Source organism: Cardiocondyla obscurior, linkage group LG02, assembly GCF_019399895.1.
Source record: "Cardiocondyla obscurior isolate alpha-2009 linkage group LG02, Cobs3.1, whole genome shotgun sequence".
NCBI classification, from domain to species: Eukaryota; Metazoa; Arthropoda; class Insecta; order Hymenoptera; family Formicidae; genus Cardiocondyla; species Cardiocondyla obscurior.
Genome location: NC_091865.1, coordinates 2,345,085 through 2,359,266, shown reverse-complemented (window position 1 = coordinate 2,359,266; position 14,182 = coordinate 2,345,085). Strand labels below are relative to the sequence as shown.

General features: G+C 35.0%; 1 protein-coding gene across 3 annotated transcripts in view; it reads right to left on the bottom strand.

The window, feature by feature from the left end:
• LOC139111279 (trace amine-associated receptor 9) overlaps nucleotides 1-14,182 on the bottom strand; it is a 58,682-nt gene that overhangs the window by 35,553 nt on the left and 8,947 nt on the right. For all 3 annotated transcript variants that reach the window (XM_070671438.1, XM_070671447.1, XM_070671456.1), the window contains 2 exons: nucleotides 869-1,143; nucleotides 407-721 (listed from right to left, as the gene is read on the bottom strand). In XM_070671438.1, the coding sequence (XP_070527539.1) occupies nucleotides 407-625 (219 nt within the window). In that variant the 5' untranslated portion in view covers nucleotides 626-721; nucleotides 869-1,143. The remainder of the gene's footprint in view (nucleotides 1-406; nucleotides 722-868; nucleotides 1,144-14,182) is intronic.

The following is a 14,182-nucleotide window of genomic DNA, read 5'->3' as shown; positions in this document are numbered from 1 at the left end:
ACCTTCGTACGTTCGCGCAACTGATATTTTACCTACCGTAATCATTTCATAAAATATAAAACAAATATAATATTAATTTTATAATGGAGACACACATATATACGTATCTTGACGCTATCATTGTTAATTAATTATACATTTTAAATTTTAAATATTTTATTTTTTAAAAGAATCTGTAAATCGTTCTGTTTATTATTATTTTTTTTTTGGCATATCTTTTGTTAGAAGTATGAGATTATTACAGACGTTGCAATTAATATTGAATCAAAAATATTAAAAATAATATTAAATTAAAAAAAGAAATTTTAATATTCTATTTTGTTAAATATAAATTTGGTCGAAAGAGGGTTACGCGATTTTATCTAAAAAAATTAGTACAAATTAAATTGCATTTACAATCTCTTACCTGAGCATGTATGTATTTGCTGTACTGTCTGCTATTGATAACACATATCACTAGCAGGTTGGCACACAGAATGCCAAGGCTGAGTAGTAGTATAAGAGTAGCGCGTACTACCTCTCCAGGTCCTGGACCTGTCCAGGTAGCCTCGGACGTTCCGCTGCGCCAACAGCTGCTGTTGCTCAATAAGGGTGCCAGCAATATCGTTTGTTTGTGTTCCATCATTATCAATAGTTCGCTTATTTCCCCACGCGATTACGGTGCCGAAACCCCAGACGAGACACCCATGTCCCGCTCGAGGTACGTGTACTTCGTACGTATCTGAAAATAATCTTTTTTCAAACATAATTTTCACTTAAAATTACACTTGGATATAAAATTTTGCCATATGTGTGCAATATTGATACACATTTTAAATTAATAAAAAAAAAGGAACAAACCATTATGTTATTTTAAGTGCACACGTACCTCTCATCCCTGTCGATCGCAAATTTTCAAGGGTCTGCCTTGATGACGGCCGACCAGTTTTTTCACGTGCTGCTTTTTCATCGTCAAGATCGCGGAGAAGTTTCACGATCGCGAACGTTTGAGCGCGTCTAATGACGCACTCGAAAGTACGCTCGCAATTCACAAGCCGTCTGTACGCATTTCCAAAACGACGTATAACTTTGACGTATAAGAAGTTCTTGATACGTACGTATGCATCTCAGTATCTATGCTGGCACGCGAATAGAAGACGAGTTCTGAGAAAGAAAGAAAATAAAACATGAATACTTAGGCTTTTAAAGGATGCATAATAAATACTTGAAACGTTACGCGAAATATGAAACGGATTCTGCGCTTCTTACATTTTCTACTCAAACTGTAATTAATCTTTAAATTCAACGGTGCGTGTTCGGTTTTCCTACCGAATAATTATCGGCATTTCCATTCTAAATGGTTACGCGGGAGCTCTCTACGGAATCGCGTGCTGTATATGAAACCGGTACGTTTCGAGCTTGCGACGTTTTATTTGCTGTTACTCGCAATATTTCCAACAATCAAGCGTGCGGGTGCATCTCGCTACGTTTCCCAGAATTTTATTTGTACCACGTAAACGAACGGAGCCGTTGGTCCGCGAACTCGACGTTGATCGATCGTACGCGTCAATTCCGTTCGCGTTGACGGTGAATCGATGATGCGTTACACTACGCCGGAGCCGAATAGATCCCCGCGAATTCATACGGATCATGCTTTCCTAGTTGCGAATAATTAATTGCAAACGAGTTTAGACGCGAGTTAGACGGTGGAAAACCACTTTTCTATCTCCGATACGCGCCAATTCGCGTCCTGGTGAATTCGAAAGAATTCTTATCCCCGTGCCGTGCATGTCGAAATGGCAAATATGGAAAAAAATTAATTGGCTATCTTTCGCTATCAGGTGTTTCATAGCAAACCTCGTTTAGAACCAGACAACATATTGTTTGCTTTTCAGATGATAATTTACGAATTGACCTCGTGCGCGAATACGCGAGTAAATATTGAAAATTAATGTGCTATTAAGCTGCTTATAGAGATAAGCTGAAAGCCGAGAATATACAGAACTTAATTCAAGATCGGTTATTGCACATATTTTGTATATACACGTAACTTTTTATAATCCGTACGTATTTATTGGAGTTAACTAAAGAATAAATTTGAGAAATCAAGAATATAAAGAACTAAAGAAATAAACTATAATGTATAATACATTGTTAATGTTGGTAATAATTATATTAATATTAATTTAATAATGATCTCATTATTATACATTTACGATATTAAATGTATACATCGCGTAAAATGTGATCAAAATATTTCATAAATTATCATAACATGTTTATACATAAAATAAATTTATTTTCCAAGCTGTTAATAAATATGGCTGAAAGCGACGTCTTTTAACGCAAAAAGTCCGAAAAGTAGTAGTTGAATTCGCCAATAGCACGAGCGCGATATTATTTCCTGCATTCTGAATTGGGTGCAATACATTTTGGCGTTCATTATCTGTTTACGTGCTTTGTTATAAATCACATCGGCGATTAACGGGGTATTGATTATTGAAAAATTACGTAAATCCGTTCGATTGTAAGATCCAATTGTCCGTTAATGCGACGAAATTGTGCACAATCAATAACGCTTAAACAACGGGAGGGCGGCTAACGAGTGCGAGATCGCCTTCGGTGATATTAGATTTTGCTATAATTAAAAAGTGAACCCGAGGGATTTTTAACCCTGGCTCAATGCTGGAAATTCCACGTTTTTATTTACATCTTTGCGAAAATTCCTCTCGTTCTTTTTAGTAATGATTCGATAGGCATCGTCTCGACGTTAAAGTCTGCTCTATTCACGTACATGCATATTCGCGCCTATTATTCGCACTGGCGCTCTAGGTTTCTCCCCTGCTATTCGTTTTGCATATATTAAAGCAAAGATGCGGCTGAAGTGTGTGGCTTTATATCCACTAACGATTCTTTCTATAATAATAGCTTATTCAATGAGAATAAATTATTCATTAAAAAAAAAAGTGTCCATTTATAAAAGAAATTTTGTAGTGTTGTATTTTTTTTCAATTTATCGAGAGTAAAAAAAAAGAAATAACTTAAAAAAACAACAACTGAGCCCTCGGTGTTTTGATTAATAATAAAATCAGATATTGTTTTTATAAATAGTTACGTTCAATATTTGAATTGAATGTCCACGCGTGCTGTCTTTTGCACTGCATCTGTTAAATTATTGTTGGCGCGCGAACTTTTTGCATTCAGTGGACCACTATTCATTCAGAACAAATGGTAACTAACTTGTTTATCGAGAAAACTGAGCTCGCCTGGTTGTTGCACTCATGCCTTCGATTTAATTTACTTGGTGTGCAATCAATAAATAATGTTGACTTGCTAGCTTTCTCGTTTTCACGGTTGAATAGAAAGGCGAATGGAATGGAAACGGTCTCACATGCCATATATGTACATATTCGCGTACAATACAATGCTTTTGCATTCCCTGTGTGCAAGTTTCGCGCGATCGATACGTCATATACCTTACGCACACGTGCTCGCTATCGGCGAATAAAGGGGGAGCAGCTTCGTTTCCTGCAATTACACCAGCAAGCATCGCATTGTTACTTCATTAAAATAACATGAGATGAAATCAGAATTTCTCTGTAAGTGGCAACTAAACGAACGCCTATATTAGTCAAATATTTTATTAATACAAGTAAAGGAATTTAGTCTTTCTGCGGTGTACTTTAATTTTCTTTTTTTTTTTTTATGTACTATTATCTTTCAAAAGTTCGTACGTATTTTTTTCTTTTTTTTTTTTTTAATTTTAATATAACAGTAATTTACGTTGATAATTAAGCGATACCGCTAAATTGATAAAGTTGTGTTTAACGATGCGGCAAATTTTAATGAATTGAACGGATTTATCTGCAGCACCGTGCATGATAATCATAAATTTCAGAAATCCATAGAGTGAGCTAAGGGACAATGCTTTAATTATGAAATCTTTTTACTAAACCGATCATTTATCGCAGGCGTATAATATTAAAATGCCTGATATTTATATTTGTCGAACGTGACGTATCGCTTCTCTTTTGCTATTGATTCCCGATATTTAATGTACGTAATATTGCAGATAGTAAAGTGCGAGTTTATTAGACCCTTTAGCGTGCGCTAAACTACCGGCGGAAGCGTAAGACCGAGACTGTTGCAAAGTGAATTTAAGTCCCATTCTAACTGTGCGTTATATATTTCTTCTGTAGGATATGTTTAAACTTTAACAAGTTCTTCTCGTTTGAGGTTGTATATCATTTGCGAAAACAATGTTGGTCTTACATGAAGTCTACGGAATATTCAAGTGCCGTGACAAAGTAGAATATTCTAACTTCCTGACGATGTCAGCTTTTCCCGCTTTATGTACTAAAGGAGGTATGCATGCTCAAAGTTATTCGCGCGTCTTACTTCATGAACTCTCCAATATTACGCACGCATACGTTTCAATAAAAAAAAAATAGAAAAAAAAGAAAGGATTAGAAAATAGTACTTGTTTAATTTGCATTTACAGAATAAAAAAAATAATTACTTGGAAAAGATTTTCGATTATACTTCAGTCGTATTATTTTAATATAATATTACGTCGCGATATTATTCTTCATTCGCTTAACGTTCTACTGCTACGTAGCAATTTCTTCTAATTATATATAAAGAACAGAGTCTGCATCTGCAACGAGGTGACAAAACATAATACAATAAACGTAACTCAATGGAAGAAATTCCAAAAGGAACGCATCTAGCTCGTCGTTTTCCTCGAAAGTCCACGGCTCAAATTCATTATAGTTGAACGGCATAAAATAGATAAGAACAGCGTACACTGATAAGTCGCATAAGTAAGTTCGTTGCCGGTACCGATTCGTATCTTCGCGACGGTACCAAGGAGGAGCGATACTCCGAAGAACTTTGCCAGCTCGCTTGGGCGATAGTAATAGCAAGGCGAAGTACAGACGCGACGACAGTAGGGATACAAGGGGGCTCTACAACTGGGGGACGAGGATTAAGTTGGGAATGGCTTTATTATGTCAGAAACTACCACCCACCCGTAACGACGGAACGGAACTCGTTGAGTGCCGACAATTTAGTCGTACCGGCGCCGGATGCATTTAGATGGTAAAATTAAAAAAAAAAAAAAAAAAAAAAAAATTATTTTTTTTTTTTTACTAGTGGTTGCTTCTTCCGACAACAATTTTTCGCAATTTCGATCGTCTCCGTCACTTTTAAAGGTGTGCGTACACTTAACGAACGGACGCAGCGAACGCTAACATTCCTCGTTGATGTGTTACTTTTGTAATGATTTATTAGTTTGAGAATGTCGCGTTCGCCGTTCGTTTGATGTTTGTTCACTAAATGTATACGCACCTTAAGACCCGTGTAAGTGATCGAACCTATAGAACTGTAGTCATAATCGACTATACGGGAGATGTACTTAACGGAGTGCATTTCAGCGTGGTTCAATCGATGTACCTATGTAACGACTCGTGGCGATCGTTAGCTCTAATGGTGGAAGACGGAACCGTGCGATAAGTCTCCTTTATTATCTCTTACAGCGACTTTTCTATAGCTGAGATATATCGTCGCTCATGGATTTCTAGGGGATATATCCTTTCGCTCTTTTTGAAGCCGCTTCCACCGCACAAGAATCGGAATATATTACAGGTCGCTCGATATGGCCGTGCGCGATCGATTTTACGTTAGCTTTCATGTTCCATATTTCCAGTCTTTGTCGTAATATTATACACGGTTAATCGCGTTGGAAATTAATTGCTGATTAATAATTTATTTTTAATGGCCCTTTTGTGTTTCTCATTAAATTACAATGAATATTCTATTAAAATAACTTTATTTCATCAAATTATTGTACACATCATGTGGTAAAACGTGTATAAATTTCAATGCTTTAATTCGTTTAATAATCTATTAACTTGTATTAATATTTTGTTTTAGAAATTTAATGAACAAAAATTAGAATATCTACTTTTTTGCCAATTCGTCCCTTAAAAAAATTTAAAATTTATCGATATACTTAAAATATTGCATTTATTCAAATTTTTAATTCTGTTTAATTTTTTTTTTTTTTTTTTTTTTACTTTAAAAATACTGGCGACTTCCTAATTATATTTCGATTTAATTTCTCCAATAAAGCTCATGTGTATTTATCCAACTATACAAAGTATCTTTGTGCGTGACAATTTTTCGCTGAAAAATGATATCTCTTATGCAATATCTGTTCCGAGACACTTCTATTATTTATTTCTCAATATGTACTTTTGCGCAATAGCATTTTACGACTGCAATCGATGCCACGCGATTCATCATAGGAGCATACGATATCTGTAGATTGCTGCGACTCGTACCGTACGTAATTAAAATTCTTTCATATTCATGATGAACAAAAAACAAGACTCGTTAAAATAACAGAGCCGGACTTGCGAGCTCCATCATATTGCTTTGCATCAATAGCGTTCACTTTTTACACTTTTACCAATATATCGACATGTACCGCGTGCTAACATAGCCAAGTGAGATATCCCGTGACCGTCTATAAAAATAGATTGCATAGAAATGTTCGTTTGATAGTGGAATTTTTCTCGTAGAGGTGGGTAACGTGTTGTGTACAACACTCCGTCAATTCGTCACTGTCCGTCGTAAAGCACTTGCTTGGCCCCCATACATCTCTCTTCATAAAAGCAGCAATCTGAAAAAAATCTTACTGCAGAAGATATCCATAAAAATGTCGCCAAACTCAGCTCCGTAAAACGTTCTACCCTCCGTTTTTCCCTCCCCTTCAGTTCTCTGGTTAGAAGCGTCCACGTGACAAAAAGAAAAGTCGTTAGTTCCGCGTGAAATAACCATTTGTTATCCACGTTCGTTTTGCCCCGCGGCTTTCCCGAAGCAAACCGGCATATCCGGACTTCCTTGTTGACGTGTTTACGCTCGCGGAGACTATCGCGATGTTTCAAAAGGACGTTTAGACATCTCGAGAAGACCATGAGTGCGGGATTGGGGGATTGGAAACTGAAGTTTCCTCGACGTTGAAGTCTCACGAGAAATCTCGTATGGTGACTTCAGCGCGTTAATACTTAATTTTGAAAATTAAGCACGAAGTATCACGCAATTGCTTTAATTTCACTCCTTACCAACGACAAGAAAAAGTTCAGTTTTTTACATTAATTACGTTCAAAGAAATATTTTTATCAGAGAGTATTAAATTTAAAAATAACTTTATTCTTTTATTGTCGTCCGCCGCTAGATTCAAAAGTTTCACCGTTCCATTAATTTTTTTAAATTTTATTTTATCTTTGAGTTACATTACGCTAGTGCAGAAATAATTATGTGCACCTTTAATACACATATTACGTGTAATGGAGTATGTATCAAGATCTTGGATTTATTCGCGAAAGGCGATCAACGCGTATTTGCGGTTCTAGGACGATGATACAAGGAAGACGCGAATCGGATCACATAGCTGCGGGAAAATATTTGCAGTAGATATGGCGCATTGTTGAAGAATCTTGGAAATATCCGACGGGTAGCGCTGTAGCGTTCGGGTAAAATATCCTCTTGCTTTTATTACGAGGACAAAATACTCCGGTGGTAGACGAAATATTTACTGTGATAGTAAGTACGATGTAAATAAAAGTGTGTCGGTCGTAATATAAAGAAATTGGGACTCGATATAAACGCAATTACAATTTGACTTCGTACTCATTTCCTATTATTTTACCCAGCGCGTTGCGAAGTTTCTTTCTCACGTTCGTCGTTGCATACTTTGAGAATTTTGTCGATATCCGTTGTTCGGATTATCCGAAATATTCTAGCACACATTCTTAGGGTGAAAGATCTTTTATGCAAACATAATAATCCATTTCAGAGTACCTGTTTATCAAACAAGTAAAAACGCTTACCGCACGTTCAATCTAGCCAGATTTATGATAAGTTTTGAATTGTAAAATCGTTGAAAAGTCGTGCAATTGCGCTCTATAATTGTTTTTTTTTTTTAATGGCCACGTTGATTTATTCATTTTATTAGATTTACTTAATGATTACGGCATTTGATGTATTCTAAAGTGAAATAAAAATGTGACTAGAGCGTTTGACCATTTTGTATTGAAAGCATGATGCTCCGAAATGGATTTTTCTAGAGAAGCCGATATTTCAATACGTGATACTCTATCGGACAATAAATACATTTCATGGTACGATGGTGTCATATAAAAAAACTAATCGAACAATGAACGGATTATAGACGGATCTAATCTGCATATCAGAATTTTAAAATTCTTACTAAGAGTATTATATTTAAAAAAAAAAAAAAAAAAGGGATTCACCGTTAGTATAAATCTTGTTCAGTTTTGGCTTTCAGTTAGACCGACGTTCAATAATCAATTTTGACAATTTATAATTCTTTTATATAATACGATGTTGAAAATAAAAATGTTACATAAAAAAATTACTTAATAAAATTGGTAGCTTTTGAAGAAAGCGGGCTTCATTGATAATACAAAACGAGTGCGTTATTGCTAAGAAAAGAAATAGGAAAAGAAATATTTCAATTATTTCCTACTGTCCCGGAAAGCGGAAGGGAGCAGAAACGAGCGAAAAATTTTAGCTACCGTCCCGTGCGGTTAAACCGCGCATTCTGGAAACCGTATGCGTGGTGGAATCGAGGTTGACATTTCCGTACTTTCACAGATAGCGCATATAAATGCAGACAGTTGCCAACTGCGAATACACAGCTAAATTTACGCGTGTTCATTCGCTTTTGACTTATTTTATCCTATTACAAGGATATATTAACTTGTAAGAAAAAGGGGGAAAAAAAAAAGTTATTTTTTAGTCTATTTAAATTTAATTTTTTTCTTTTTTTTTTACAAGTTTATTTATTCTTGAGCAACAATTAAAAAGCTAATTCATGCGTAACGCACCAACTTCTTAAGATAGGATTAGTGGAAATCTGTTTTAGAGACATATATAATTTTTTTTTACTATAAAAATTACTTGTAGCATCTCTACAATTAAATATTCTCTTTTTTTTGTTACAGATTATCGTGGAATCATCAACTCCGCTGCTGCACATCGGTTGGTGAGTCAGAAACAAACAAAAGTATTTTTTTTAATAAATAAATAAATAAAAGATTATATAAATTAAATAATTCGGGTTAATCGCGTAAATCGGGTGCTTCGCGTAAATCGCGCAATTCGCGTAAACCGCGTAAATCATAATTAGTATAAATTATATTGGTTTTTCGGAAGTCATGGCATATTTTATAAATAAATTACCTTTAAAAATTATAGTAAAAATAAATTATGACTTTTCCGACAACCTAATATATGTATATCTAGTAGTAGTAGTAGTAGTAGAAGTAGTTTTTTATATTCGTTGTTATATTATTGTGTAATTTAATTAGTTCTCTTACAGCTCAGTACTCGTTGCCGATAATTAAGTAAACGAACCACGGTCGGGGTTTGTCGCGATCACCGCAAAAGTAAGCGGGCGACCGAAATTTATAGAAATTTTAAAAACGGTAGTGCCGCCAATATCGCGCGATTAATTAATTTTAGTTATTAATTCGCGCGCGTATTCGTGAGTGTCGCGAGTGACCTGTGGATCTGAAATTCTGAGAGGAGGATCAGGTCCAGGATGGACATCGGGCATCGGCGAAGCACCGTTTGGGTAATTATCTTTTCTTAATTATATTAAAGTTTGTTGATTAATTTTATTATTCCAAAAAAAATTAAAGAATTAATGCAAAAAAAAAAAGAAATTTAACTTTAGAAAAATTATTTTTATAAAAGTATTTTCGGAATTTAGACAATTATATCATTAAATATTCTTTTGAAAAAAAAATTAAAAAAAATCGCTTGTAGAAATTATATTTTAAAACAATAATTATTATTTTATACATGTTTTTTTCATTGTTGTTTTATTTGTGTGTTACAGATATCGTCCTACCATGGCATCATCATTGCTGAACTTCGCCCGCGTCGCATCTAATGTGAGTCGATTTTTTTTTTTTTAAATAGGCAACGAAGTTACGAGAAAATATTGCAATATATTTATATTTAATTATAATAATTGATAGCTGTACAATTTTAAATTATACATCTCGTAAATTCGTTTCCTACAAAAGTAGAAGTAGCGTAGTTTGAAATGTAGTTAATTCGCAAGTGGAGAGACGATTCGTCTTTCTATGCCACTTGCGGCACAGTCGATATTTTCGGCCACTTGCGGCACAGTCGACATTATCAGCCACTTGCGGCACAATCGACGTTATCAGCCACTTGCGGCACAGTTGATATTTTCATCAATTTTTTAATTAATAAAATAATATCGTTTTTTAATTCGTACACGCCGTATCGTACTAAAATTTATCGCAATAAAATCGTAATAAACCTATTTTTACAATACAAGTTTAATGCAAACAGAAAAATAATAATTCTTAAAATCTTTGCATTTCTGGAATAGTTTTCAAAGAGTCGGGAGGGAAAAAAATAGCGAAATTCTTTTTTTTTTATTATAATTGCAAAAACAATATCGGTGCATTATCAGATTACATAAGCATTTAGTAATTTAGTCGATGGACTCGCAACTCCAGATAGAATTTTTCAAAACTGCGCGACTGTACAGTCGATAATCCGTAATCGCTAGATTTACGAGCGTTCTGAGTAACAGGTCAAGCAAATAAATAAACGAGCAAAGTTCCGAAACGACAGCGAGAATCGGGACGCGTTCTTTCATAAAACACACGCCTGAAATTCGTCTGCGCAAAAGTGGTACATATCAAAAAATCTTTTGAGCCACCAGCGTGAACGGGAGAAAAAAAGTTCCAATCGATAGAGTAAGGAGTCAAACGAATGTGGCAGTAAAACGGGTCCGGATCGCTATTTCTGTAGCGCACGCCTTTCCGTACCTTTCTTTGCATTTCAGGAATAGTCTTCAAAGAGTCGGGAGGGAAAAAAATAGCGAAGTTCTTTTTTTTTTTTTTTTTTTTTTTTTTATAAAACGTAATACTTCGCAATATTTAATAAAAGTATTTGGCAAACTTTCTCTGTAAAATATAAAGTTATATTTCCTTCAATCGTAGCGCAAGCAGATATATCGCATTACGCGCATAATGATAACGTAGCGAGGCACGTTTGATTCAATGAATCATTTTCAATAGTGAGACTTAACTCAGCAAACCGATTTCAGTCGACAATTTCTTGGAATAGTGCAGACATATCATAAAATTCTATTCTCCCGCATGTCCCGTTCACGTCCCACGCGAACGTGTTACGTTTATATATGGCACAGATTTTTGCGTTACTTTTCATTCGAGTCGACGGGGAAATGTCGTCGAAAAGTACACGTCAGTGCTTGGGACGACTGTTATCCGGCGGTATTGTGAAGAAAAAAAAAGCGTCGCGATTTACAAATGAAAAGCCGGGCTCTTAACGAACGAGCGCGGTTCGGTATTCAGGAAGATAAGTGTTAGAATGGGGCATGCGTGGGTCATTGTTAGAACGGGTCGCGAGGAAAAAAAAAAAGAAAAAAAAAAGGACAGATAAGGCTTCGTTTTGTGCGTATTCACAGGATAACCTGTGTGCGAAACAGATGCTTCCGTAAAAGAGACATCCGCGCGAATCGTCATATCCGTGAAAAGGTTGAAAAGCGAAGCGTGAGATCGTGCGATAGCTTGGCGGAAAACGGTTATGCCGTTTGCGTCGAGTCAGCGTCATAAATTTTACGAACATCCAATCTGCTTTTCTTGAGTGCTCGTGCGCTTGCCGGCCCCGTAATGCATCGCTTGATGGCTTAAAAGCGCGTAAACGGATTGGACCACGCGTTAACGAAGTGTTAACGATAAATGATGGTGCTACCGGCTGAATGTCTTTTTGGTCGGCACGTAAATTTTGCTATTTTCTCTGTCGTTCATGCCGCGGCATGGGAATTATATTTTACATTATTTATACGACGTACTAAGCTCGCAGCTTACAATCGGGTTAGTTTTTGCAGATTATGTTGGACGAACATATAACTTGCCACATCGGTTCGCTATATTCTCGCGAATTTATCACTGTAAAATGTATCTAGGTTTTTAGAATTTAACATAAATCAAGGATGAATAGTGAGTCGATATTAAATTAAAATAGCACGTTTAATAAATAAAGCACAGTTACATTAATCGCTTCGGTAAATTACATTAATATCTCGATAGAATAATGGTACTGATATAAATTTTAATAGTAATTTTGTTTACGTGAATATTATAATGTATGTTTCAGAAATATGTCTTGAATATCGGTTATAGATAATTATTTTGACGTTGTACTTCTCGTCTTACGAATGTAGTCTGCGATCGATGTTGTAAATGGAATAGCTGAGAGAGTTAGGGATTACACGTGTCAAATATCGGCATCAATTTAGCAGAAGGTACCTAGGGAGTGCCAATTATGCATATCGAATACATATATAGTACATAATCGATTTCGGTACGTCAGGGCGGCCAGTAAAATATGAAATAAATGATTGAGAATGAGTGTCAATTGCAATGATGAGAATTCCGACGTGCAGAATCAAATAAATGGTAGTGAGAATTTATAATGATTAAAGTGGATTGCGCAAACTGATCTTTGTAATTGGAGGTACGAAACTGATCAGCGAGCGTTGAATGCATGCGGGAAATCGAATTATTGGCTCGATTAAAAAGACTAGTAACACGCAGTAATTAACAGTTAAACTTGTGCTTTTTTTTATTCTATCACTTTTTAATTTTAAATAAAAACTGAGAGCATTTGTAGGTTAAATATTTTAGAGACTATTCAGCATTTATTTATTTCTTTTAAACAGTTAACGCTTTCTGTCTCAACAGTTTTAACATCATTTTTTTTTTTTTATTTATTATCTGTTTATCTTTAACCGACAAACTTTATATACAACTACAGTGAACTAACAGAGTTACACAGGTAAATAGATAAACCAAAGAGAAAAATAAGGTAAAAGGTTTTTATGTTGCTTTTACGGTACATCGACAGCGGAAGTAGTAAAGCTTGGCTTCAGTCAGACATGCGAATTTAACCGCAAGAATAACCACAGCTTCTTATTACGCATCGCTGTGCATTGGAGGAAAATTACATTAATATTGTGTGATTTATCATATTTTTATTATAAAGTAATAAACAAAAAAGATTTATGCAATTTTACATGTAAATGAGGGAATGAGCAAAAGTTTTATCTTTCATTCAACGACAAAGAAAATATCAATGAAAAATACGTTATTTGCAGACCAATAACTTTAAAAATTTATTGATTATTGTTGAACGTCGTAATCAAACTTTTAACATTTTTATAGTACTTTTTTTTATATATAACTTCATAAGTTTGCTTGTAGCCCGCTATCTTATTTTTATATAAATACAATACATTGTCTCCGTATATACTTTAGGTATTTCTTACAAAAAAAAAAACTTCTCGAAGAATAAGGAAATACGATATATTGTTATAACTTTTTTTATACACGTAACTTTCGAATAAACTGATCTGCGCTATAAAAGTACCAACTGAAGTGACATAATGAGATTTTATTGTAAATGAACTTTAGATAGAAAATAGGTCGTAAAATTAACACGCTATAAACACCTGCCAGGAATAAAAATCACTGTTCTGTATTATTACTTTACTAAACGAGCATATATTCTCAGATAACCAGCTCCTGTCAGAAACCATCTTTTAAGTGTGTTGTTTTAGCAATTTGGTAGCTATAACCATGCAGTTACGATTGGAAGGGAGATACACGCGATAAAGAGATTGACGCGCCGACTATGAAAACGAGCAAAGTCTAAGGGTGGCGAGAGGGGTGTCTGCAATGTCGTAAAGGATATAAAAGAATGAATTCGGCAGTTTGCGCGGATGCGAAACTTTAAACGATGAGTTGTTCGTAAAAATCGTAAAACTTTATCCAACTTTTCTCCATGTCCTTCTATGGTCTCGCTAATGCACAATGACTTTCGCAAACTTTCCAAAACTTCCAATGTATTTTTATACATAACGTAGGTCATAAAAAAAGAAAAATAATAATAAAATAACGGATTACTCGATGTGTGTTCATGACGGCGGAATTTCATTTAATGACGGAAAATCGCATTGCTTAGATTTATTACAACGGACGTAAGATGCGTGGTGGTGACAGGTATCTCCTTCTGAACTACTTTCCACTGAATTATAGTGTATCTC